At 41.0% G+C, this 26,951-nt stretch overlaps 1 protein-coding gene across 1 annotated transcript in view; it reads right to left on the bottom strand.

The window, feature by feature from the left end:
* The window catches only part of LOC124132179 (chitin synthase chs-2-like), a 37,270-nt gene extending 10,572 nt beyond the window's left edge, over positions 1 to 26,698 (bottom strand). Inside the window, exons 1-11 of the mRNA XM_048381754.1 lie at positions 26,504 to 26,698; positions 10,495 to 10,757; positions 8,133 to 8,532; positions 5,956 to 6,977; positions 5,495 to 5,588; positions 5,078 to 5,274; positions 3,205 to 3,284; positions 2,963 to 3,071; positions 2,337 to 2,490; positions 890 to 1,100; positions 128 to 328 (exon numbers count right to left, since the gene is read on the bottom strand). Of these exons, the coding sequence (XP_048237711.1) occupies positions 128 to 328; positions 890 to 1,100; positions 2,337 to 2,490; positions 2,963 to 3,071; positions 3,205 to 3,284; positions 5,078 to 5,274; positions 5,495 to 5,588; positions 5,956 to 6,977; positions 8,133 to 8,532; positions 10,495 to 10,757; positions 26,504 to 26,533 (2,761 nt within the window). The 5' untranslated portion in view covers positions 26,534 to 26,698. The remainder of the gene's footprint in view (positions 1 to 127; positions 329 to 889; positions 1,101 to 2,336; positions 2,491 to 2,962; positions 3,072 to 3,204; positions 3,285 to 5,077; positions 5,275 to 5,494; positions 5,589 to 5,955; positions 6,978 to 8,132; positions 8,533 to 10,494; positions 10,758 to 26,503) is intronic.
* Positions 26,699 to 26,951: the final 253 nt, after the last annotated feature.

Below are 26,951 nucleotides of genomic sequence, written 5' to 3'. Positions count from 1 at the left end.
AGTGACAGTACCTTGACCATACTGAACATAGTGACAGTACCTTGACCATACTCAACATAGTGACAGTACCTTGGACATACTGAACATAGTGACAGTACCTTGGACATCCCGAACATAGTGACAGTACCTTGATCATACTGAACATAGTGCCGGGGTTCAGTGGGCGGGGTTGTATATCTCCTCATAATGTTGTCATCCATGAGAGCAGATCCCCGGAATAAACTGAAGCATCCAGGGCTGCACAAGACGCACCCCAACATGTGTTCGGTTGACTTTTGAAGCCAGTGACTGACGGCATACTCAAACTTCTGGTACCACACCATTGGGCCTGAATAAAGGGAGCAGTTTGTATGAGGCAAGCCCTACTCACGCGTGTGACCTTGTGCAGGACAAGCCTGTAACTAGTTCTGATCTAACACCTAAACAGAGACCATGCATAAAGTAGAAGAATGACATTGATACATGTTAAGCTGGGTGATCACACCACCAGGGCACGATAACACAATCAGCCAAATCGCATAGTATTGTAACCATCCGTTCTCTTACGACAACACAAATGTACTAAGGATCAATTCTGAACCCGGATCAGCACGTGGTCTTTTCAACGAAGCAATCTTAGTATGATGCCAGATACCGTTATGGTGCATGGGTTACATATTCAGTGAAACCTCATTTTTTCAAGTCGGCACCCTGGCAAATCGTCCGGATTAACGAATGTCCAGTTTAACCAATGTTTTAAAGAAGTAATTTCTCTCTCTGTAACAACTAGTATACATTGTATATAGCCGTCCGGATGCCGAGCACAACTCCGGGAGCCAGGGTTTCCGAATCAACAAGGGTTCACTTTATACAGTATATAGCTTTGTTACGGGGGTAACATTGCTTGTACCGTTGCCGATGGGGTGTATCCTGCCACAGGCAGCCCCCAGGTTGATGCTCTTCTTCATCCTGTCCACCAGGACTTGCAGCGCGTCTGGCTGGAAGTCTACATCCCCATCCAAGGCCAACAGGAATGTGTTCTCGGCGCGGATCTTCTTACGTTTCAGAGCCATTTTCTCCGACACCAGCTGGTAGCCCAGGAAGTAGTACATGTACATCACCTTTAGAGAAACAATAAGTATGTGTTCATCACTTTCAAAGAAAGAATAAATTCATGTACATCAGATTCACAGTAACAATAAGCACGTGTACATCACCTTCACGGCAACACGTACATGTATATGTAGATCACCTTCACAGAAACAACAAGTACATGTACATCACCTTCACAGAAACAACAAGTACATGTACATCACCTTCACATAAACAACAAGTACATGTACATTTCCTTCACAGAAACAACAAGTACGTGTACATTACCTTCACAGAAACAACACGTACATATACATTACCTTCACAGAAACAACAAGTACATGTACATCACCTTCACAGAAACAACAAGTGCATGTACATCGCCTTCACAGAAACAACACGTGCATGTACATCGCCTTCAAAGAAACAACAAGTGCATGTACATCACCTTCACAGAAACAACAAGTGCATGTACATCGCCTTCACAGAAACAACACGTGCATGTACATCGCCTTCTCAGAAACAACAAGTACATGTACATCGCCTTCACAGAAACAACAAGTGCATGTACATCACCTTCAAAGAAACAACAAGTGCATGTACATCGCCTTCGCAGCAACAACAAGTGCATGTACATCGCCTTCAAAGAAACAACAAGTACATGTACATCGCCTTCAAAGAAACAACAAGTGCATGTACATCGCCTTCGCAGCAACAACAAGTGCATGTACATCGCCTTCAAAGAAACAACAAGTACATGTACATCGCCTTCAAAGAAACAACAAGTGCATGTACATCGCCTTCACAGAAACAACAAGTACATGTACATCGCCTTCACAGAAACAACAAGTACATGTACATCGCCTTCACAGAAACAACAAGTGCATGTACATCGCCTTCACAGAAACAACAAGTACATGTACATCGCCTTCACAGAAACAACAAGTACATGTACATCTCCTTCAAAGAAACAACAAGTACATGTACATCACAAGTACATGTACATCTCTTTCACAGCAACAATAAGTACATGTACATCTCCTTCAAAGAAACAACAAGTACATGTACATCTCTTTCACAGAAACAACAAGTACATGTACATCACCTTCACAGAAACAACAAGTACGTGTACATCTCCTTCACAGAAACAACAAGTACGTGTACATCTCCTTCACAGAAACAACAAGTAACAGAAAGTTTTATTGTCATTATTGCATTACTTCAGCTGGGCGCAACTCTATGAACATCTCAACACATCCCCATACCTGACTCCATCTCTTCCTGTGTCTAATCTTTACTTTATCCTTGAGGTGGGCGGTGATTGTGTTTCCGCCGGGGAGTTTCCACACCAGGCGACCCCCGAAAGGGGTCGGGATACGGGTGGGGGCCGGAATCTGCATCACGGTGTTGTGTACAGCACTGGAAGAGAGATCACAAGCAATTATACATATATCTAACCGCAGGTATTGACTATTGGTGACTATAATGTGTACACTAAAATGAACCAATTGAGTTATTGATGTACACCGCGTTTATTAAATTCCTGCGATTTCACGACGGGGGACATATTATATTGATTAAGGGAATCGAACCCGTATCTTTGACGTGACGAGCGAACACTTTACCATCGGGCTTCCTTACCATCGTACAATAAGTATATCAACAACATATAAGGCTGCAGATAAAATACGGTTACTAATGGATTATTAATAGGTTACATCTTGTAAAGACTTACATAAGGACAAGAAGTTATACACCCGAAAGGAGTATTGCTATTCCAAAGGAAAGTACAGTGAAAACACAAACACTATCGTTTATGTTCTCCCTCTGCTTCTCTCGAACTATTTTAACTGTAACGATCTCCGACTCACTGTGACGAATCTATGCATACCTGGCAGCAATGTTGATAACTCGGACAAGCTGTTTCACGAAGTCGTTAGCCTGATACTCGTACTCATCATGGAGGTGCGGGCCGAATGCGTCGTCAAAGAAGATATGAGCTGAAAATGACCATAAAATGGGGAAAAAGACATCTTTAAGTCCACCCCGCTGGAATATATATTCCAAACGTATATCCGTTATGTGTAACTAGCAAAGAGAATTATGATTCATCATTTTAATAACATGTTTTACCTTCAAATTCATAGTAATCAGGATCTTCAATTTCAAAGTACACTTGGGCAGTACGGCGCGCACTTTGATCCGTGTCCAATCTGGAAGATGCAATATTACTACTACTTATAATAATAATGATTTGTTTGTTTGTTTGTTGTTTAACGCCGCATTCAGCAATATGGCGGCGGTCTGGAAATAATCGAGTCTGGACAAGAGAATCCGGTGATTGACACCATAGATCTACGCAATTGGGTGCGATGACAAGCATTGGTCACTATATTTATTAAAGAAATACACTCTTCAAAAAAAGAAACGCATAGTTAAAAATAATGATATTTATTAAGGGGATGTAAGAGTATCTACACAGAATATGCGTGAACACAATCAAATGAAATTGACACAGTGATCGACAAAAGCATTTTCGTCATTGTCAGCATTAATTCAGTTCAGTCATTGCACATGTCTAGCCAAAACGGGGTGTCATGGTCAGGACCTGGTCACACCACCTCTTGCAGCCGTCACTGCTCGACACCTCCTTGGCACAGATTGCATAAGTCGTCGGATATTTTCGTGGGGAATACTTCGCCATTCCTCCTGTAAGACGTTGGCGAGTCGTGTCAGTGTATGGGGACGCTGGTGACGTTGACGATCAAGTTCGCCCCACAAATGTTCAATCGGATTGAGATCAGGCGATTTGGACCGCCATGGAAGGACATTGATGTTCTCATTAACAAGGAAATTAACTGTTGCACGTGCTGTGTGGGGCCGAGCGTTGTCATGTTGGAACAGCTCCCTCTGGCGGTCCATAGTTCGGAGGAGGTGAGGACGCAGTATGTGGTCTATGTATCGGTTTGCTGTAAGATTGCCCTGGACAACCACTAACTGTGATCTACCCGTGTAGGCTATGGCTCCCCACACCATGACACTCCCTCCACCAAATCGATCCACCTGTCGAACGCAGTTCGGCGCAAAACGTTCACGTCGACGTCGGTATACACGTTGTCTTCCATCCCGTCGTTGAAGTTGACTCATCGCTGAAACAAACGCGTCGCCAGTTCCTGAGATCCCATGCCTGTAGTCTGTTGCACCACCGGACACGTCGTTGACGGTGTAGACGTCGCAAGACAGGTCCAACTTTTGCTCGTCTCGCTCGCATTCCCACTTCCCTCAGACAATTTCTGATGTTTTGGTCGGAGATTCTTCGCATACCAGACACTTGTCCTGCAGTGTCCGTTGCTGTAGCAAATCGATTCCGAAGGTGATGCAACCGGATGTACCGATCCTGAGCAGGGGTGGTCAATCTTGGTCTTCCACTTCTGGGATGATCTTGAGTCGAATTAGTGCGGGTAAATCGATCCCATAGTCGAGATATGGTGCTTTGGTGAACGTTGAAGTGTCTTGCAACGGCAGACTGGGACTCCCCTGCTTACAAACGTCCAATGTCGATATTTTGGTCAGCTGCAGTTAATCTTGTCATTTTTCTATCTCCGTTCACGTCAGAAAATTCGTAATGAATTTTGTCTTTTATAGTCAGTGTCTCTACTCTTGTTCCAACATTTTGCACGTGCATTGTGCTGAAAACTTTTTCTGAAAGAAATTTTCGTGCATCATTTGCATTTTTACTGATAAACGTTTACAAAAAAACATTTTGAGATGTGTTTGTGCGCAATGCACAACAAATATGACATGATTAACGGGAATTAAACATAAGAATTGTCTTTATGACGATTGCTGGGGGAAAAAATCTAATTGGAATTCTCAAAACACCTATGCGTTTCTTTTTTTGAAGAGTGTACAAAAAAATTACACTTTATTTGTCAACAAATGATGAGGTGTCTTTTATTGAACAGGTAATAATACATATGTAATTAGCATTCATCGTCCGCTCTACCTGAATATTGATTTGAGAACTTGAACCATTTCATTCTCCGTCTCATGCCACATCGTTGCACAGATATATATCATTGGTGTGGTGTCAGTGCGAATTCTTTTCTTTGCCTTATTTGCATCTAACAGTACTTCCTCCTCTTCTTCTGGCTGCACTTCCCTGGACGCCTTCTCATGAGAGGGGATCCAGCCACCTTTTAGCTGAAGAAATAGCAGAAGAGCAGATGTTTCGTAAACTCACCATTCTGGAGACAAAGGGTTAAGTTACCCGTGACGTTATTGCTATTGTGGTAACAAACATCAGTTTGAGCGAATTCCTATTAATCCGGACTGCTGCATACATGAGGTTTCACTGTATACCCAAGTGCCCCTGAGCATTACACATCAGTGCCTTACACCTGAAGATGACTGAATAACCTACCACATGTTCCTGAAGGTCTTCATCGTCCTTGCGTCTATTGAGCAAGATTGACTCCTCCAACAGAACTCCACAGAACAGGGGCTTCAGGAACAGTCTGGAACATGGACATCGTGAAGATCAGAACTGATTGTCTCCTCGTGAAGAGTTCCAGTGGGCTTACCTGTATGTGTGTATGGCAGTTCACCTGTCGCTTTCCTAATAATTAAAAGCGATTACACACTACTTCATAAGTAATTGTTATCATGCAGGAAAATGGCCAGCAAACGCATCCGAGAAAGTCATACATATTGATAAACCATGACAACCTTGGTTACATGGTATCTCGAGTGAGTTGTGTTAAAGGCTACTTTGAACAAAATTTCAGTTACACGATTTTTTGGCGCAATAGATAAATGGACAACCAGTGCCTCGTATGAAGTGTGTCAATATATATAAATGACAAGAAAAATATATAAAAGTACTTCTCTGTGCTAGCCATCCTGGGGCAGCGGGGTGTGAAGATGTGTCCAGCGATGTAGATCAGGGAGATGAAGGAAGCCATTCCGACTGGGAGCCAGTACGTTTCAGTGTACTGTAGCAGGAAGTCAAAGAGATCGTGGTTCTTCACACCTGGTATCCATGGAACATTGCAACCTAAAAAGCTTGTGATCTCATCATTGAACATGTAGGTGCTGATGAGGATGCCACTAGTAACTGGTACTGACAGAAGCAGGGGAATCGCAAAGCACCATACTTGAGCCAGAATCTTGCAGGCCGACTTGCCGATCTTGTAACACAGGATACTCGACACAATGTTGACAGTAGCCACCATGAAGGGTAGGTATGGGTGGCAGCTTGGCACTGAGACAGTTGGTGCCCCTTCCTGAGCAGAGTCAGCAATGGTGATGTCCTGGAACACCGAGCAGTTTCTTGCTGTTGGTTCCAGAACAAAGAACGCTCTGACACACTTGTTACTACCCCAGGAGAAAATCACAGCAGGAAGGGCGATTGTCAAGACTATTTTCCATAGTGAGGTAAGAAAGTAAATTTTGGATCCTCTCTTCCTGATAGATCCTTTTAGCCTTGCCAAGCAGTTGCCGTTAGATACAGTGGAACCTCCCTTTCTCTTTTTGTGGACATAGTTATCCCACCAAGAGATGGATACAAGTACAAGTGAGACTGGGATGAGGGTTGCCAGCAATAGGGAATCTTTGACTGTGTAGGCCAGGTACGACCACGCCACTACTACAGCACACTGCAACGTGACCATGAAGATGTCGAAGATGGTCCGTATACATATCCTAACTTTCCCATCCTCCTTGTATTTTACCACCTCGCTGCTTTCGTCGTTGTTGAGATCGGTTGCCTCAAAGATCTTCAGCAGGCCCGGAATGATGGCCACGTTGAGCATCAGCAAGCCCGCCATGAGCGGCTCGAAGCTTGGTATGACGTAGAAGACCAGGATGACGAGGCCGACGGTGTGTAGCGTCTCGATCAAGAAGGCCTGGAAGACAATATACATGGGTGAGTCGTATGTTTGGAAAGGATAACTGCAAATAAAGGAACCCTGCTCTACAAAGCCACTTTAGTTTTAGATATAGTAAGTCGTGAGGGGGTGATGATACTTGATTTAAATTAACATCCTGCCAACATATTGACGAATGTTTAATTATGGTTGATCAAAGCGCAAATATATTGGGCGTTGGGGTAGCCAAGTGGAAGAAAACGTTCACTCGTCACGCCGAAGACCCGGATTGGATTCTCCACAAGGGTAAAGGTTCTGCTGTCCCCCAGCCTGATATTGCTGTGATATTGCTGTGCTATTGCTGAAAGCGGCGTAAAACCATACTCACACACATCACATTAAGACAAGAAGTATCTACTGTGAGACTATCTCAAATGTCATAGGTTTATCGCTTAATTCTACCTTGAATAATTGATTCTGATTGGTCAATCAAAGGTTTCAAATCAGAATAACCACCTCTGATTGACGATAGCTGTCTATTTTCATTGAAAATAACTTTTCTTATCCATTGTTGGCTGGCATTTCAAAATAATTATATGTACAAATATGTACATTGAACTCAACCTACGATGCGTCACTCAATATCTTAGAGTTCGCGTTTAATTGTGTCATGGTACAATGAGATAACCACACTATGTAGTCACTATTCGATGTGGAGCTATTTTACATAATGTTTTTAGATTTCTTAATTTGAGGGTTCAATGTTATGTAGTCTTCGAAATAGGGGAATATGGGAACGTGTACTGGAATGGATGCGTTTGTAGTCAGTACAGTAACATTGATCACAGCTAGAAAGGTAAAGCATGTAATTCATATGCAGGCTGGGTTGGGTGTAACGCCACTTTAGGCATGATTACAGCTGCATCACAGCACGGCAGCTACATATGGGAGTACATTTTAACGTGGCGCAAGCAGACCACGGAAGTTGGATATGTAACAAGGATCCTAATTGGGTTGATTCGAGGATTCGAACCCACGACCAGCGATTGTTGTCACAACTATTGGCCGTAAATCTGTGCAGCGATTTGCTTCTTTCCCCACCGAGCCACCAGTGTCCTTAACTTCACAATCAATGTCTACAAGCTAAATTTGACACTATCCTGACCCAAGAGGAGAATTCATGATATTACTTACCACTAAAAGTGGAACACATTTCAAAGGCCTGGTTGTTTTGAAAATTACTTTCCAAACACTTGATAAAGCTGTGAAGAAATATGGCGCACAGATGATGAGGATGAGAGACCAGATCCACTTGGCATCCATGTGGTGGGCGACGGTCTTCATGTCAACACGTGTAGTTTTGCCATTGCGAACATAGTTCAAGTAAAACCTCTCTGTCGGATTGATGTAAAATGTTAAAAAGAGGAAAGATAATTTGGACATTGTTGCTGAGCCCAAACATAACAGAAAGAAGGCACTGCATAACAGGACTCGTAGAAATTTATAGGACAAGTTCCATTTCTGTGTCTCCGAAAAACTGATACTTTCGTTTGATGTTTCCTTGAAAATGTCCCACTTTGTTTTCCGTGTTGCCCTTTTGGGAAATAAAAAAGTTACATACAGTCCTCACATGGTAAATGCTCAAACTTATATATATAATATAATAATAATGAAATAAGTGGAGTAAGATTGAACACAGTTTTAAGCGCTTTCAACTCGTACCACGTACGAGTCTCATCAGGCCATTACTGAATAACGGACGTGAAGTAGTAACATAGAGGTTATCACGCGAAAGTGTTTGGGGATGGTAAATATCCCGCATTAGGAATAAACATTGTATTTAGCGAGCCTTGGCGAGCTAAATACATAGTGTTTGTTCCTAATACAGGATATTTACCATCCCCAAACACACAAGCGTGATAACCTCTTTATCATATCATGTCATTCTTTAATTCTGTCCTTCAAAATCGCTTTCCCTCTCTCACAAACATTACCGAAACATTGCGGTGACAATGGACAAATATCTTACGCTTTAACATTTAACTTAGCCGCGTATTTATGAATGAAATGTTGCTCTTTTTGAAACAATGTAGGTTCATGATCAAAATTTAACTTATATAGCGGGAAAGCTGAACAGTTGCCGCTTCCACATGTATCTAATTGTTCACTGAGTGGAATCGTGCGGTTGTGCCGCTGCTTTATTTGTGAACGGTGAAGATTCATTCTTCTTTTTAATTTAAGTTCTGTCTTTCCATATACTTTTCATTGCATCCACTACAAACAATCAAGTAAACAACATTTCTACTATCACAAGTCATATTTTGTTTTACAGTAAATTTAGTGTCCTTTGTAATTTGGACTGAAAAACCTTCAATTATATTGCTGCAAGTTAGGCAACGTTTGTCACCGCACTTGGAAACCTGTTGAGTGATGACAACAGAATCAAATTTAGAACTTGTCAAAACTTTCTAAGATTTTTGGGTTGTCTTTGGCTGTTGATAATTTTGTATTTGCTCAATATCTTCTCCATTTTTATACTTTGATTCAACATAGGCAGGTATCGTTGAACCATGGATAATGTTTTTTTCATGCTAGGGTTGAAGGTAGATACTAGAGTTAAATTATTCCCCATATTGTTTTCTTCAGACTTTTCTCTCAGTTTTAGTTGCTCAATACTTAGCGCCTTCTGTATGCTATCTTCAATTAGCTTTGCGGGATAATTTTGATGCAGTGGGAAACTCTTAAGTTCAGCAAGGCGGGTAGTTTTAACATCATTCCCGGAAACAATGGAACAAATACGTCTTGCGAGACAGTAAGGGATATTACGTTTTGTATGATACGGGTGACATGATCCAAAATCCAAATATTGGTGCGTATCAGTATCTTTATAAAAGAGTTATAGTTGAAAGCGCTAGCCAGTTAAAACTGTGTTGAATCTTACTCCACTTATTTAATCATTACTATATTGTGCCTGAGAGTTAGAACTTTACTGTGCTTTATATAAATTTGAATTTTCTCGTTCTTTAAATTATTTGTTTATTTTCTCGAAATTCCGATTTTTTCGTTACTTCGGTCATATTTTCGTAATTTCAATTATTTCCCCGTTATATCAAGTTTATTTCACAAACTCGAAATTTAGATTTTTTACTCGTTGCTTAAATTATTTACTCGTTATTTCAATTATTTTCTCGTTATTTCAAGATTTAAACTTGTAATAACGAGAAAAACTCAAAGACACGTGAAAATAATAAGTAACGAGAAAGAACTCGATAATTGAGATAACGAGAAATTTCGATTAAAATAAACAAATTAATACTACCAAAGTGGCACCATTAGGCTTTCGTAGTAACCAACTTGTTTCTTGGGTTTAAGAAATCACTAAAAGATATATCTGATTTCTACTGATGTTGTTTTCTTGGAACTCAGTCGGTGACCCACACACTCGCCCGCTTGCCCATCCGTCCACCCAACCACACACTCACCACTCAATGATTCACTCACTTTCGCCCAAAACACTGACTGACTCCCTCACACACTAGCAAGCGGAGTTACATACCTTGTAGATGGTTCATCTGTCGCCTCGGGTTCGCAAATGACCACGTTGTGGACAGTCTGTCGTTGGTCGGGGCTCTCTGCGTCACTCTCGTCAGAGCCATCATAGTCAGGGTTTTCATGAAAGGGGTCGTTCTCGGGAGAGTCTCTTCCAAAACCAGCGTTGGCATAGCTCCCGTCCCATGCTGCCCCTCCCGAACGGCCATAGTCGTCCCTAGGGGGCTGGGTTATTGGTGTGCGCAGAAAGCCAGTGCGGGCTGGTCGCTCCTGGGGACAGAATGCAGGATCTATGAAGATCGTTATCGGTGAAAATTTGATATTCGAACCCACGCAACGAATGCCCTCTCCATGGACCACGTGACTCCAAATCAGCAAGGCCATAGTGTGTTATAGACTGAGCAAATTTCCTTTAACTGATATCATATTGTAAAATCTGTAACCCACGGGCCGCCTCCGTGGTCTAGTGGAAGAGCGTCCGCCCGGGGAGCAGAAGGTCCGGGGTTCGATACCCTACCGCTTAATACCAATAAGCGTTAAAAGATGGTACTTGTACCCAGTCTGGCGCTCGACATTAAGGGGCTAAAACAAGGCCTGGTCGCCTCGGAGTCAGTATACTGTGTCTCAGTGGGGTATTCATGTTAAACTGCGGCATGGTATCTCAGTGAGCTAGCACTATGAATCGGCATCAGTCCGGACTAGTACAAGCAGCCACACACACACATACACGTGCATGCACGTCGCTTTATAAGTTGCAATAATCTTGGACGCGACGTTAAACCCCAGTTCACCTGACCTTCAGTGTGGGACAGGACCGAAGCCCTAGAAACTCTCAGGAGTCAAGCTGCTGAACGCGGTCACCCATCCAACTACTCCCCGAGACCGATGCTGCGTCCCCTGATTTGTGACCTGTGTCCCCACAAAAGAGCTTGAACTCATCGAAATCCGTGTTGGTATGTGTAACATGGTTGAAGATCGTGTTTTGATTCAAGGACACTTACCAAGAACACGTTTTTATAACAAATTAATGTTTATTCGTCTTTGTTACATTGAAGTTCATGATAGAATGAAAACTATATGGATGTAGCAACAGTTTGTGTATTTACTGTCGTGTCGTGTCATGGCAAGTCACACAAAGAGATGACACATGAAGTACATTTGTATTGTTTCGCTGATGCGTGAAAGAAAATTGTTATTTTTGCGGAGAACAAGTCGGGACGATTCAAAACATGAAACTAATCCCGTATACAGACTATGGGCATATCCCCTGGACGTTTCCGTATACAAACTAGGGACACATCCCCTGGACGTTTCCGTATACAGACTAGGGGCATATCACCTGCACGTTTCCGTATACAGACTATGGGCATATCACCTGCACGTTTCCGTAAACAAACTAGGGGCATATCGCCTGGACGTTTCCGTATACAAACTAGGGGCATATCACCTTCACGTTTCCGTATACAAATAAGGGGCATATTCCCTGGACGTTTCCGTATACAAACTAGGGGCATATCCCCTGGACGTTTCCGTATACAAACTAGGGGCACATCCCCTGGACGTTTCCGTATACAAACTAGGGGCACATCCCCTGGACGTTTCCGTATACAAACTAGGGGTATATCACCTGGACGTTTCCGTATACAAACTAGGGGTATATCACCTGGACGTATCCGTATACATACTAGGGGTATATCCCCTGGACCTTTCCGTATGCAAACTAGGGGCATATCCCCTAGGCCTTTCCGTATCCAAACTAGGGGCAAAACCCCTGCACGATTCCGTACACAAACTAGGGGCATATCCCCTGGACGTTTCCGTAAACAAACTAGGGGCATATCCCCTGGACCTTTCCGTATACAAACTAGGGGCATATCCCCTGGACCTTTCCGTATACAAACTAGGGGTATATCCCCTGGACGTTTCCGTATACAAACTAGGGGCATATCCCCTAGGCCTTTCCGTATACAAACTAGGGGCATATCACCTGCACGTTTCCGTATACAAACTAGGGGCATATACCCTGGACCTTTCCGTATACAAACTAGGGGCATATCACCTGGACGTTTCTGTATACAAACTAGGGACGTATCCCCTGCACGATTCCGTATACAAACTAGGGGCATATTGCCTGGACGTTTCCGTATACAGACTATGGGTATATCCACTGGACGTTTCCGTATACACACTAGGGGCAAATCACTTGCACGTTTCCTTATTCAGACTATGGGTATATCCCCTGGACGTTTCCGTATACAAACTAGGGGCATATCGCCTGGACGTTTCCGTATACAAATAAGGGGCATATCCCCTAGGCCTTTCCGTATACAAACTAGGGGCATATCGCCTGAACGTTTCCGTATACAAACTAGGGGCATATCCTCTGGACGTTTCCGAATACAAACTAGGGGCATATCCCCTGCACGATTCCGTATACAAACTAGGGGCATATCGCCTGGACGTTTCCATAAACAAACTAGGGGCATATCCCCTGGACCTTTCCGTATACAAACTAGGGGCATATCCCCTGGACCTTTCCGTAAACAAACTAGGGGCATATCCCCTGGACCTTTCCTTATACAAACTAGGGGCATATCCCCTGGACCTTTCCGTATACAAATTAGGGGCATATCGCCTGGACGTCTCCGTATACAAACTGGGGGCATATCCCCTGGACCTTTCCGTATACAAACTAGGGGCATATCGCCTGGACATTTCCGTATACAAACTAGGGGTATATCCCCTGGACGTTTCCGTATACAAACTAGGGGCATATCCCCTAGGCCTTTCCGTATACAAACTAGGGGCATATCACCTGCACGTTTCCGTATACAAACTAGGGGCATATACCCTGGACCTTTCCGTATACAAACTAGGGGCATATCACCTGGACGTTTCTGTATACAAACTAGGGACGTATCCCCTGCACGATTCCGTATACAAACTAGGGGCATATTGCCTGGACGTTTCCGTATACAGACTATGGGTATATCCACTGGACGTTTCCGTATACACACTAGGGGCAAATCACTTGCACGTTTCCTTATTCAGACTATGGGTATATCCCCTGGACGTTTCCGTATACAAACTAGGGGCATATCCCCTGGACGTTTCCGTATACACACTAGGGACGTATCCCCTGGACGATTCCGTATACAAACTAGGGGCATATCGCCTGGACGTTTCCGTATACAAACTAGGGGCATATCCCCTGGACCTTTCCGTATACAAACTAGGGGCATATCGCCTGGACATTTCCGTATATAAACTAGGGGCATATCCCCTAGACCTTTCCGTATACAAACTAGAGGCATATCACCTGGACGTTTCCGTATGCAAACTAGGGACGTATCACCTGCACGATTCCGTATACAAACTAGGGGCGTATCGCCTGGACGTTTCCGTATACAAACTAGGGGCATATCGCCTGGACGTTTCCGTATACAAATAAGGGGCATATCCCCTAGGCCTTTCCGTATACAAACTAGGGGCATATCGCCTGAACGTTTCCGTATACAAACTAGGGGCATATCCTCTGGACGTTTCCGAATACAAACTAGGGGCATATCCCCTGCACGATTCCGTATACAAACTAGGGGCATATCGCCTGGACGTTTCCATAAACAAACTAGGGGCATATCCCCTGGACCTTTCCGTATACAAACTAGGGGCATATCCCCTGGACCTTTCCGTAAACAAACTAGGGGCATATCCCCTGGACCTTTCCTTATACAAACTAGGGGCATATCCCCTGGACCTTTCCGTATACAAACTAGGGGCATATCGCCTGGACGTCTCCGTATACAAACTGGGGGCATATCCCCTGGACCTTTCCGTATACAAACTAGGGGCATATCGCCTGGACATTTCCGTATATAAACTAGGGGCATATCCCTAGACCTTTCCGTATACAAACTAGGGGCATATCACCTGGACGTTTCCGTATACAAACTAGGGACGTATCCCCTGCACGATTCCGTATACAAACTAGGGGCGTATCGCCTGGACGTTTCCGTATACAAACTAGGGGCATATCCCCTGGACGTTTCCGTATACAAACTAGGGGCATATCCCCTGGACGTTTCCGTATACAAACTAGGGGCGTATCGCCTGGACGTTTCCGTATACAAACTAGGGGCATATCACCTTGACGATCATGTGGACAAACTAGGGGCATATCCCCTGGACGATCATGTGGACAAACTAGGGGCATATCCCCTGGACGATTATGTGTACAAACAATGGGCATATCCCCTGAACAATCATGTATACAAACTAGGGGCATAATCCCTGAACATTCATGTATACAAACTAGGGGCATAATCCCTTGACGATCATGTATACAAACTAGGGACATATCCCCTGGACGATCATGTGGACAAACTAGGTGCATATCCCCTGGACGATCATGTATACAAACTAGGGGCATACCCCCTGGACGATCATGTATACAAACTAGGGGCATATCCCCTGGACGATCATGTATACAAACTAGTGGCATATCCCCTGGACGATAATGTATACAAACCAGGGGCATACCCCCTGAACAATCATGTATACAAACTAGGGGCATAATTCCTTGACGATCATGTATACAAACTAGGGGCATATCCCCTTGACGATCATGTGGACAAACTAGGGGCATATCCCCTGGACGATCATGTATACAAACTAGGGGCATATCCCCTGGACAATCATGTATACAAACTAGGGACATATTCCCTGGACGATCATGTATACAAACTAGGGGCATATCCCCTGGACGATCATGTGTACAAACTAGGTGCATATCCCCTGGACGATCATGTATACAAACTAGGGGCATATCCCCTGGACGATTATGTGTACAAACTAGGGGCATATCCCCTGAAAGATCATGTGTACAAACTAGGGACATACCCCCTGAACAATCATGTATACAAACTAGGGGCATATCCCCTGAACGGTTATGTATACAAACAAGGGGCATATCCCCTTGACGATAATTTATACAAACTAGGGGCATATCCCCTGAACGATTCTGTATACAAACTAGGGGCATAATCCCTCGACGATTCTGTATACAAACTAGGGGCATATCCCCTGAGCGATCATGTATACAAACTAGGGGCATATCCCCTGAGCGATCATGTATACAAACTAGGGGCATATCCCCTGAGCGATCATCACTTCCTGATGAGCAGGACTTCCTGGTACGAGTAATACTGACATTTTGGAATAGGGCTAACCCCCAGTGCACGTACTTGCTGATTAGATAAGGAACACAAATGAAGTAGAACTGGTGTTATATCACGTGCGCATGTCAAATAGATAAGTTTCTGCTCAATTTGAACTAAACTTCTTGATGGAATACTGTTTAAACTTAGATTATTTATGCAGGCCTCTATACCAGTTAGCTTTGGATCCATAGTACCAAAATCATTTTCCCGAGGCAAGGGAGTTGACTGATTTTAACTCCCTTGCCTCTGGAAGATGTACCAGAAATTGCTTTTTTCAGTACTGAAAATCATTATGATATAAGATAAGAAACCCTGAGGAGTGGTCGCTCATTTTGAGTCAGCTGATAGTTATTCACAATCCTACCGACAGAGTGTTGACATTCCGTAAGGCACTCGGGGTCGGTTATGGGTAAAACGTTAATAAAAAAAAAGGTTTTATATTTGATTCATTGAATTAATCTTGTTAGCTTATTATTATCAGAAACGGAATTCAGTATCCCCAATACTTATTTGTTTGAAGCAGCTATCAACGTCTTCTTAAAGATAGGTAGGTAATACTACACATAGATAAGATGCACAAAACACCACCAAGCAACTTTCTTGGCTTGTTTCAATCCATGGATATTGTTTTATAGACGCTTTAAACCGATCGTTCCAAGCGTTCAAGTTACGATGATGGCGTGTCAGCTGGAGTTGGTTCAAAGACGAAGTGATGCAGGTCTTGGACGCTTACCACTTGGTGAAACCTATGGGCACGGGTATGGTGCTGATAAATCAGTGACCAGTCGATAGAACGCATGACAATAGGATGGTGTCACAAGAGAAGCAACTCTGCACGTCGAGCTGACCACTAGGCCAACTGTGCTCCCAAACTTACCTTCGCAGACTTGACAAGCATCACAGCAAAAAAAATGCAGTTTCCGGTATCCGGATACCTGCCGGATACCACCGGACACTTACCCAAAACGCGTCCGGGTATCCGGTGGCAGATACCTTGCCGGATACCAGATCCGTGGTATCCGGCATGGACACCTCACCTGAAAGTATGCCACCTGGAATCCGGGTATCCGGCACCGGATACCTCACCGGATACCTCAATCTGGGTGTCCAAGGATCCGCACCGGATACCAAGAATCCGGCACCGGATACCTCATTCTGAGTTTCCAAAAACATGTCACAATTTGGGGGTGCATTTTGTTCAATTAAGTGTGAAACACCTAAATATATATTGGAAACTAACCATGAAAATTGAACATTGCTGAAGGTATCCGGCAGGTATCCGGCAGGTATCCGGATGCAAATTTTCGAGATGTCTTATTTCTGGTAAATAATGTTAGCCTGGGCATATCAGATAGCTGTAGTAATATTCTGTGTCATTTTAGTTGTAAATATCCCCTTAAAGTTGAGATCTATGGGCATGTACTTTTGGAGAAGACAATTTTTTTCAATTTCATCTATAATTCTTTTTAGATGTTAAGCTGTTTAATGAACAAACATCAGTTCTAATACATGTATGATGATATCCTTTAATTTCATGTTCAGACTTCCAGATTATTCTGAGTGAAAGTATAAACTCATCGACTGTGTGCTCACTTGGGCCTTTGGTCCTAGTGAGATGATAATATGATTATTTGTAAAGGTACAAGTACTTGTTATGAGCATACCAGCTTCATTTAAGTTTGAAACACAATATGCCTCACTCTGAGGGTGACATGTACCAGATTTCATCACACTACAGAGAGCTGTTCCTCAGTTACTGTGAACATTTTTACTGAAAGACATTGAAAGCTAATTTGACCTTCAATATCAGTTGCGACTATTTCAAAAACAATTGTAAAGTGCTTCATTCAGTGTAATATTGACAAACATATGACAATGATATACAACTATGTGTATAAGAGTTATTAAGACTTCTGCGGGAAAAGGCACATTAGAGAACAAGAGTCATCAGAAAGATGGCATATCCCCCCGGCAGCTGTCTGTAAAGTAACCACTAGTGCATTTCTGTATGTAATGAGTCAACAGTTGAATGTTCTTTAAGAAGCATACATTGTTTACCCACAAAAGATCCACCATGGTCGCATCCATATGAATGCCAAGTTTCGATCAAATACATTGAATGTTTTTCGAATTCTGCCCCAGAAATGAACCTCATCCCCAATTGAGTATAGGTCCAACTTGATCCCATTAAAAAAAAAAATTAAAAAAATTAGAAAAATCCCAAAATTTGAAAGGCACCACTTCAGTATGTGCATGATAGCTTTGCCAAGTTTCGATCAAATACACTGAATGGTTTTCGAATTCTGCCCCGGAAACGAACCCCATCCCCAATTGAGTCTATGTCCAACTTCATTCCATAAAAATTTAAAAAAATAAAAATTAGAAAAAACCCAAAATATCAAAAGGCACCACTTCAGTATGTGCCTGATAAGAGTTGCCAAGTTTTGATCAAATACACTGAATGGTTTGGGAATCCTGCCCCGGAAAAGGAAATGATTACGGACGGACAGACGGACAGACAGGCTGATCACTATATCCCCCGTATTATATGCCGGGGGATAAAAAGTAAGTGTATGATCTGTTGCCAACTTCTATCCCTGCTCTAAGGAAGAGTTTGGCCATTAACAATTTTTTTGTCTGGCTGTGACATTAAACTTTGACATAGCAGATCAATGTGTTATTCCAAAGATGTCCAAGCAATGCATGGTTTTATACGATAACTGTGGCTATCAAACTGAGGCAAAATATTGGAAAATCCCCATTTACACAGCTGGCTAAAGAAACAAACAAACAAATTATCAATTTCTTTTATTTATATGCATATATCACACATTGAACAGTGTTCATATAATGTATGCACTTTCCTCCTATTCTTCAATACTCATAACAGAGCGGGATAACTGTTCACTTGAAAGCATCAGCAGACCATGCTCACCAGTTCAGAGTTACTTGCCCTCAAACATCCTTTTCCTTCTATATTGCCATGGAAAAACAGGAACCAGGATGAGGGGAGGCCAGATGGGCTCTATCCCTGTTGCATTGTGTTAGTAGAATTGTGAACATTTTATTTGGTGTTTGGGTCCACATTTATAGACAAGCAGTCGCAAACATCATTCCTTTCAAGTGATTACCACATGGCCAAAGACAATAATTTCTTCAACGTCCTTGAAGGATCCCACTCCGACTTGGCATTGGTTGGTCTTCTCATATTTGCCTGACCACCCTTTGTGAGTGTGTCCCAGTGTCAATTGGCATATAACTTCTCGGTAGGCTCCCATTGAAATAACAGGACTCTCCTCATCGCTGTCTGCCAATCACTTCGGATATCTGGAAGGGTCCTTCCAGACTGTCAACCTGTCATCCGGGTATCTCAAGCTGGACTTCAGTTTCTGCAAAATTATGTATAAAGATTGTAGCAAAAGAAAAGAATTGTTGCAACATGTACTTACAGATAAAAGGCAGCAAATTCACTTAATTTATCATCTTTGAGTTTTGTTATATACCAAACATTTGAGATATATATTGTTCCATGCTGATGAGTTGAAACAATCATTAACTGACATCTCTTAAAAATGTTCCTAGCAACCTATGCTTGCCATACAAGCCAAAGTAATAGATGAGGTAGCAAGTGGGCTCATTGAAAGCTCGTAATCGTACCCAATAACATGGGATGTTGTCCATAACAGTCATCATCGGTGCGTCTGGATCGAGCTCATAACATTAATCTCTGGTTTGTCTAGTTGAGATTTGAGATTTGATTAATTTATAATCCTTGTCATTTAGCCGAACTATTGCTGGATGTGGTGTTAAATGAGTGAATTGGGTTTAACGCCTCTTTGAACAGTATTCCAGTTATATCACGGCATGTAAGCTTGATGTGGGAAGAAAGCCCGAAGTGATGCAGGTCTTACATGTTTACCACTTTGATGAAACCCACAAGCAAGTGTATGATGCTACCCTCGATTCAAACCCACGACCATCGGTTTCTGTCAAGCCCAAGAGATGCAACTATGCACAGCAAGTTGTAGTGCCTTTGATAATTAGGCCATCCATGCCAACAGGTGATAAAGAACAAGCAAACTGAAGAAATATTTGCAGAATAGCTACATGAACATGATGAACCAAACAGAATAATTTCAAATATTTACCACTCACTGCTACTCTTCTCTTGTTCCTCATTGCTTCCCTTTTTCCATTGATGCTGTGCAGATGACCGACTCATTCATTCATCCAGACATTCTGCAAACATAAGTAGCATTCACATTAGAGAAATGTCCAAACTGTACATGCTGTACATTGAATTCAATTAAAAAGGCCCCAGTTGAGTTTCCAACTTAGAACTGTCCTTATTAAAATATTTCATCCCAAACATTCAGAGATAAAACATAAACCCATATTTAACAACTGTCAAACAATTATTTGACAACAAAGCCAGGGTCATTCAACATACACTTTACATAAGGAATCACTTGTTGCAAAAAAGATCCTCGCCAAGGTCAGAGTCATTCCATGAAATATTGAATGATTAAGTTATGAAGCTTATACAAAACAAGGACATAACAGTGTAATTATAACAATATCCTAAGCGTAAAAAAAATAAAGTCTTTGGTGGCCATTATTGTAAATTATAATCTGTATTAGCATCCCACGAAAGTTAAGAGTTAATAATCGTTCCTAGATCTTGGTACTTTTCTTCATTATCTATAAAAAAGCGGATCTAATTTGGATCATCTTGTTTTGACCACAAATCCATTACGCCTCTTATGCTAACAAACAGTTGACCATAATACTAAAAAAAGGACCCTTGGCGTTTACGGTAAAGTATGTAGAGCAGGAAAATATCTACATCAATCCGTTCCATAAGATCTCTGCACAGAAATCATAAGGCCTCGAAGCCCTGCTACGTACCTGGCAATGCCAATCGCCTTTCCAAATACTGTTGACTTCCGCGTTGTGGATGGCTGAGAGGAACTTCGGCCGGCATTTCCGTGGTGGAGGTGAATGAGAACAATGTATCGATACACGAGGTAAGCTTATCGTAATCAAGAATCACAGTGTATATCGATACACGAGGTTTGTTTACATCCATGTTCTAAAATGGCGCCCTGGACCGTAGGGGAATATGGGTAAAATGGCTTGTTCCGGGTTAACACTAAGCTGGGCCCCGTCTCTAATATCACATTATTGTTTGGCGCAAGTTGACGACGCGCATAGGGAGCCGGGAACCAGGTTAACACGACATAAGCTGGTTCCCGGCTCTCTATGCGCGTCGTCAACTTGCGCCAAGTTATATTAGAGACGAGGCCCAGCTTATACACTGAACACGATCGGTCATTTCGTCAAAACTGGCCAAATATTGAGATTGCAGCTGAGGTCATGCTGGCAGCTGAAGTGACACATTAAGGTAAGGAATATGTGAATATTACAATGATCACGTATTAAAGTAATTTACCACATGTAAGCCTGTCACATGTGACACATTAACTTTTATAGCCAACATGTAAGTAAATGTATAATTATATTTTTATATGACAAGTAGCCTGTCTATCATATGTTAGTATTTGCTTATGTATATAATGTAGAAATATGTTTACTTTAACTGGATAATTTGTATGCTAATGTGACTCACTGTCTTATTTCATATACTCCCTGTACTCTGTGAGAATGATTAATAGCCTCAACATATTTTTCCAGATGTGAAGAATCAAGAACAGCTTTAATTACAGGGAAGTTTTGCATCAGAGATCATCGTGAAGTGGAAGAAAAGACATTTTAAGGGTATGAACATTTTCACTTGAACTAGTTGAACAATAACCATGATGACAACTTTATCATGGGGGAATTTTTGGTGGTGGGGTAGCCTAGCGGTTGAAGCGTTCACTCTTCGTGCTGAAGACCCAGGTTTGATTCCTACCACATAGCTGCGATATTGCTGAGTGTGGCGTTAAACATCAAACAAAGCTAACAGCCGCATACTTACTCACGTGGGGATTCCAGGTTGAAGTTAGTCCCCATCAACATGATCAACCTATGCTAGTTGTGAGAGATAACTTAATGGATCGGGTGATCAGGCTCCCTGACTTGGTTGATCCATGTCATTGTATCCCAATTGTGTGGATCGATGCTCATGATGTCAATCACTGGATAGACTGGTCCAGACTTGATTATTTACAGACCGCCTTCATATAGCTGGAATATGGCTGAGTACAGAGTTAAAAAACAAACACCAACATGATTCTACAACCTGCTCTTGTGGATACCATTTTGAAGATCCTACACATAACTTCTTTTCGGGTCTTAACTATTGCAATATGTTCTACTACATGTGTTTTAAACATATATTTTTTTTATAGTGAACTGGATTTGCAAACAAGCCGATGGCTTATCTAAATGATGCTGAAATACAAAATAAGTATTAATAAAATACTAATTCTATACTATTGCAAACTATCAGTTGAGCAATAATGTAATCATCTGATTATAAGTAGATAATGAAGGAGAAGTCCATATTGATTAAATCTACCAGATTCTGAGATAAATGCACGTATTGATTGATTTATTTCAATGTTTTCCTGTACATAATTTTCAACAATTCCATATAAAGCTTTCTTATATCATATCCATGCTGTATAATAATACCTATTATTTCTAATAATAGCATAATTTGGACACACAAATAAGTAATGAATGGTATTTTTATAACAGGTCCCACACATGCGGGATAGGTCATTTGACATGAATCAGTTTTATGTGAATTTAAATCACTACAAGCTGATCTGAGTCATGAAAGGATATGCCTTCGATTCTGTGAAAATGGAAATGCTAAAACATCTCCCAATATTAACCATGCTATTACAGAATCTGTTCACTTGTTTTTGTATGTAAAATATTTTTGAACGATTACATCCATCTAATGATTGTTTGTATGTGTGATATGCCAGTAGACGTATATGTGTACAAGCATGTGCATACACATAAAAAAAATTATGTTTGTTTGGCTAGGTACCAGTATATGAATAGGTTGTTTAGTGCGACTTGTATATTAGCATCATCATAGTTTCAACAGACAGTTTATGTATATCAAATGTTAAATGTCTTTGTAGGGAGAATTGCATATCAAAACTGTCATTATTTTATTACTTATGAGTAGAATTTTTTAAGTATCTGGCATGATACATTTCCTTGGTCCACAGACACATGTTACCAGTAAACTGACTTGATAAGTAGCATAACAGTCAGTGTGGTTGGAAACTAATTAAGCCGTCACTACTCAATTAAGTAATTAACAGACAATTGCAAGTGATAATACCCACCTGACACTAATTGCCCTGTTAATCCCTAATCCACCATGAGTTGACATTGAGCTCATCTTGCTAATGAGCTGTTGTGAGCGTAACGAGATGATAAACATCAAAGGTGGGGCAGGCTTTGATCAAGTGTTCTGTAGAAGAGATTATGTCACTTGTTTAATGTTTATTTAGGATTAGCTACATCCCTTGATGCGACCAAGACCATACTTGAGATTATCAGACAGTTTGTCTGGATACAGCCTGATGTCTCAACTGTACTTATTGGATTCTGCCTTGTAGCAAACTATGTGTGTGACAAGGACTTTGACCACTCTGTGCAGATGCATAACAATGCATAATGAACTTGGGGTATGATTCAATTATGTCACACAAGTCAAAGATAGGTTCCACTGTATTTAGAAACAGACGATAGATGCAATACTGTGTAACTTTATAACAATCAAATGATTTACAATTACCCTTGAAAAGTTCCAAAACCAAATGGAACTACTTAAATTATGATTACACTTGACCAATATATTTGGCAGTTTTTGCCGTTATTGTTAATCTGAATTAAAGATAGGATAAATGATAAAAATATGATAATGCATATCACACACAAGTGTGTATTATACGCAAATAAATAAGTCTTGTATACATTGATTAATTGGAAAGGGTCCTAATTGGGATTGTTCACTAGCCAATATATTAGCAAATATTCCCATGGGCTCTTATTAGAGCGAGGCGCTTATTACGTCAAATACTTTAGTTCTGTTTTTATGTATAAGAACCTATTTTATGCAATTTGCATTGCCTTGTTTACCTTTCCTTATGTTTTGATGTAATGCAAACATTTGAGAAAAATTCAGGTGAGCCTGCCTTATGGCACTACAGGAATTGTTTTCAGAAGATCAATTACAATTTTGTATTTTCTGTACAATTTACTGTTTGCTATGGCTTTTTTACATTGGTTAACATGGTTTGGTTAACAGTTGCTTGATAAATTGTCATTACCTTACTCATTGAGAAACCAAATTTTTACCCTTTGTCAATATATGTGTGTTTCTTATATTTTTAATAACAAGCTTTTAAAGATGTTATAAATTGTTTCAGGCACCTGGATTTCACAATGACACCAGATCAGACAAGTCATACAAAGGACTCTCCGGATGATGAATAATCCTCCCCAGAACAACTAACAGGTTCACCTCAGAAAGTGATGATTCTGAATGAATAATGCCACATCAGTGTGATTCTGTAGGTTGTTTTATTACGACATTAATCAAGTCTAAAGGAATCAATACCACAGCAGTGAGACTGTTTATGTGGTGTACACTGACGCTGACTATACAAATCTGAATGACTTTTGTGGTTTACTGCACAAACATAATTGACTTTAGATATTCTTCTACCTTGAAATTCTTCTGAGATTTGACTAATTTGTTTATTTAGAAAATGGCATTGAAGCATCTGTTTCTGTTTTTGAATGTTCTTGCAAACACCTCTGGTTACTGAACCAATGAAATGTCATAAAATCAATAAATATGATTTTTTATCTTAACAATTTTTTTGTTTTGCTTCTTTAAAGAAATATGATATTGATCATTCATAACATAGGTGCTAACATATATCAAATATACTAATGCCCTGAATGTTTTCCTACAATTAATACAGCTCACTGAACGAAGTTTTTAGTTCCATGTCAGTAGAAAAGTTACATTGATATTTTTATGTACCAGTACTTTATTAGGTGTTTTCTGTGGATGCCATTAGTCTTATGCACCCATTTGGGTTAATGATATTCTGTTTCGAACTTCAATGAAACTCGTCTGTCAAGATGTAACAAGTATTGATACAGTTCCAAAATAAACTTTTAATCTCACCAGGAACAAAGGCCCAAATGAGTACATAGCCAATGACTTTCATTTTTTTGTCAGAGTGAGTATGGTGTTATGCCACTTTATGAGCAAAATTCAAACAATATCATGATGGGTGACACCAAGCAATGTACCGATGTGGTGAATCGAATGCTTCAACCACTAGGCTAAAACAAACTGGGAATATGAAGATGATATGTAAGGATACCATCATACCAGGACTGAATGCTTTTCATTTAATACGCTGAACATCTAAATTGAAATATATATGAACTTGAAAAATGTTTTCACCAAAAGTACATGCCCATAGATCTCAACTTCAAGGGGATATTTACAACTAAAATAGCACAGAATATTACTACAGCTATCTGCTATGCCCAGGCTAACATTATTTACTAGGAGAAAGACATCTCGAAAAATTGCATCCGGATACCTGCCGGATACCTGCCGGATACCTTCAGCAATGTTCAATTTTCATGGTTAGTTTTCAATATATTTTTAGATGTTTCACACTTAATTGAACAAAATGCACCCCCCAAATTGTGACATGTTTTTGGAAACTCAGAATGAGGTATCCGGTGCCGGATCCCTGGACACCCAGATTGAGGTATCCGGTGAGGTATCCGGTGCCGGATACCCGGATTCCAGGTGACATACTTTCCGGTGAGGTGTCCATGCCGGATACCACAGATCTGGTATCCGGCAAGGTATCTGCCACAGGATACCCGGACGCGTTTTGGGTAAGTGTCCGGTGGTATCCGGCAGGTATCCGGATACCGGAAACTGCATTTTTTTTGCTGTGCATTCATCTTGGAACCATATTTGGATATGTCCCTTTTAACACAACTGAGTTTTGTCAAAACGCATCAAAATAAATATTATCATGAACGTTGAGGAAGCTATAAGACCATTGTCCACCTAAAACTGACCGATTTTGCTTGATTTGGAACAATTACATGTATATCATTTTATCAAACACATACATTTTTACCTGAACTCTTTAGAAATCTAACGAATTTGGGCTGATCTTATTATCATTACTCTGTGGTATTAGAAGAGCCATGATCATGCGACGTTTGAACTTTTAACATTGACCCATAAATGCCATGCACACCGAGTACGACATGTATGTTAAATTGCAACCAGTTACAACCGGTGAATCATGGTTACAAGGCGTTTTATACATGAATAATAAATGTACACCAACAAATGCTATATAACATATCCATTTGTAGATGACATGAGCATATGTGTGTATTGAAGGTAATTAATAGTACTTTTCATTTATATACTATTCACATAGAAGTAAAAACATTATATTCATTTTCAACACAATGTTTGTCACAAAACTATTCCCACTTGTTGTTCTGTTGGCTCTGACAAAAGCGCCCCGTTTCAACTCATGTACACCATTCTACTCCTTTTTATATTTGTTCATCTGAAAAATCACTTGACTTAAAAACCATTGCATGACAAAATTAAGCTTTTCGAATTCAAGCGAATCAACAGATTCCATGCCAACCAATCTCCACAGTAATACTTCTTATCGCATAACAAATATATTAGTCTTACTAAAAATACTCCCTCATGCTGTTTTGTTTGTGCAAATACCATTAAAAGCATCAGCTTACCTCCGTCAAATAAGGAGAACCAAGTGACATCCTCCCTGGCTCTATGTTACAATAACTGTCCCAGGATAACTGTCTCAGGTTAACACGTCTGATTTACCATTGAATACTATGAGAATGCTTGAAAGTAATAAACGGACGTGGTAAGATAAATAGTCCTTCACGTCTTGGCTGGGTCGGTAGGCAGGTCTGGTCTGCTTGGTGATACTTATATTTGTTAGTCTTATCAAACAGGAAGAAGATTGATTTTTTCAGATTAGGCGAATTCAAGACGCATGATTTCTGGGAAAGTTAAGGTGAACTATCATGTGATCATGATGCCAGTGAATGAAAGTGACATATTGAAATATGTATACTTAATAACTCCGGATGCACAGGTAATCATCAGTATATCTTATAACACAGCACATGTTTTACTTGTCTCGAACATGGTGCAGCAATTTCTTTTAAC

Source organism: Haliotis rufescens, unplaced genomic scaffold (genome assembly GCF_023055435.1).
Source record: "Haliotis rufescens isolate VD_foot unplaced genomic scaffold, xgHalRufe1.0.p SCAF_4, whole genome shotgun sequence".
NCBI lineage: Eukaryota > Metazoa > Mollusca > Gastropoda > Lepetellida > Haliotidae > Haliotis > Haliotis rufescens.
Note: the sequence above shows the minus strand (reverse complement) of the source record. Positions and strands in the feature narration are given on the sequence as shown.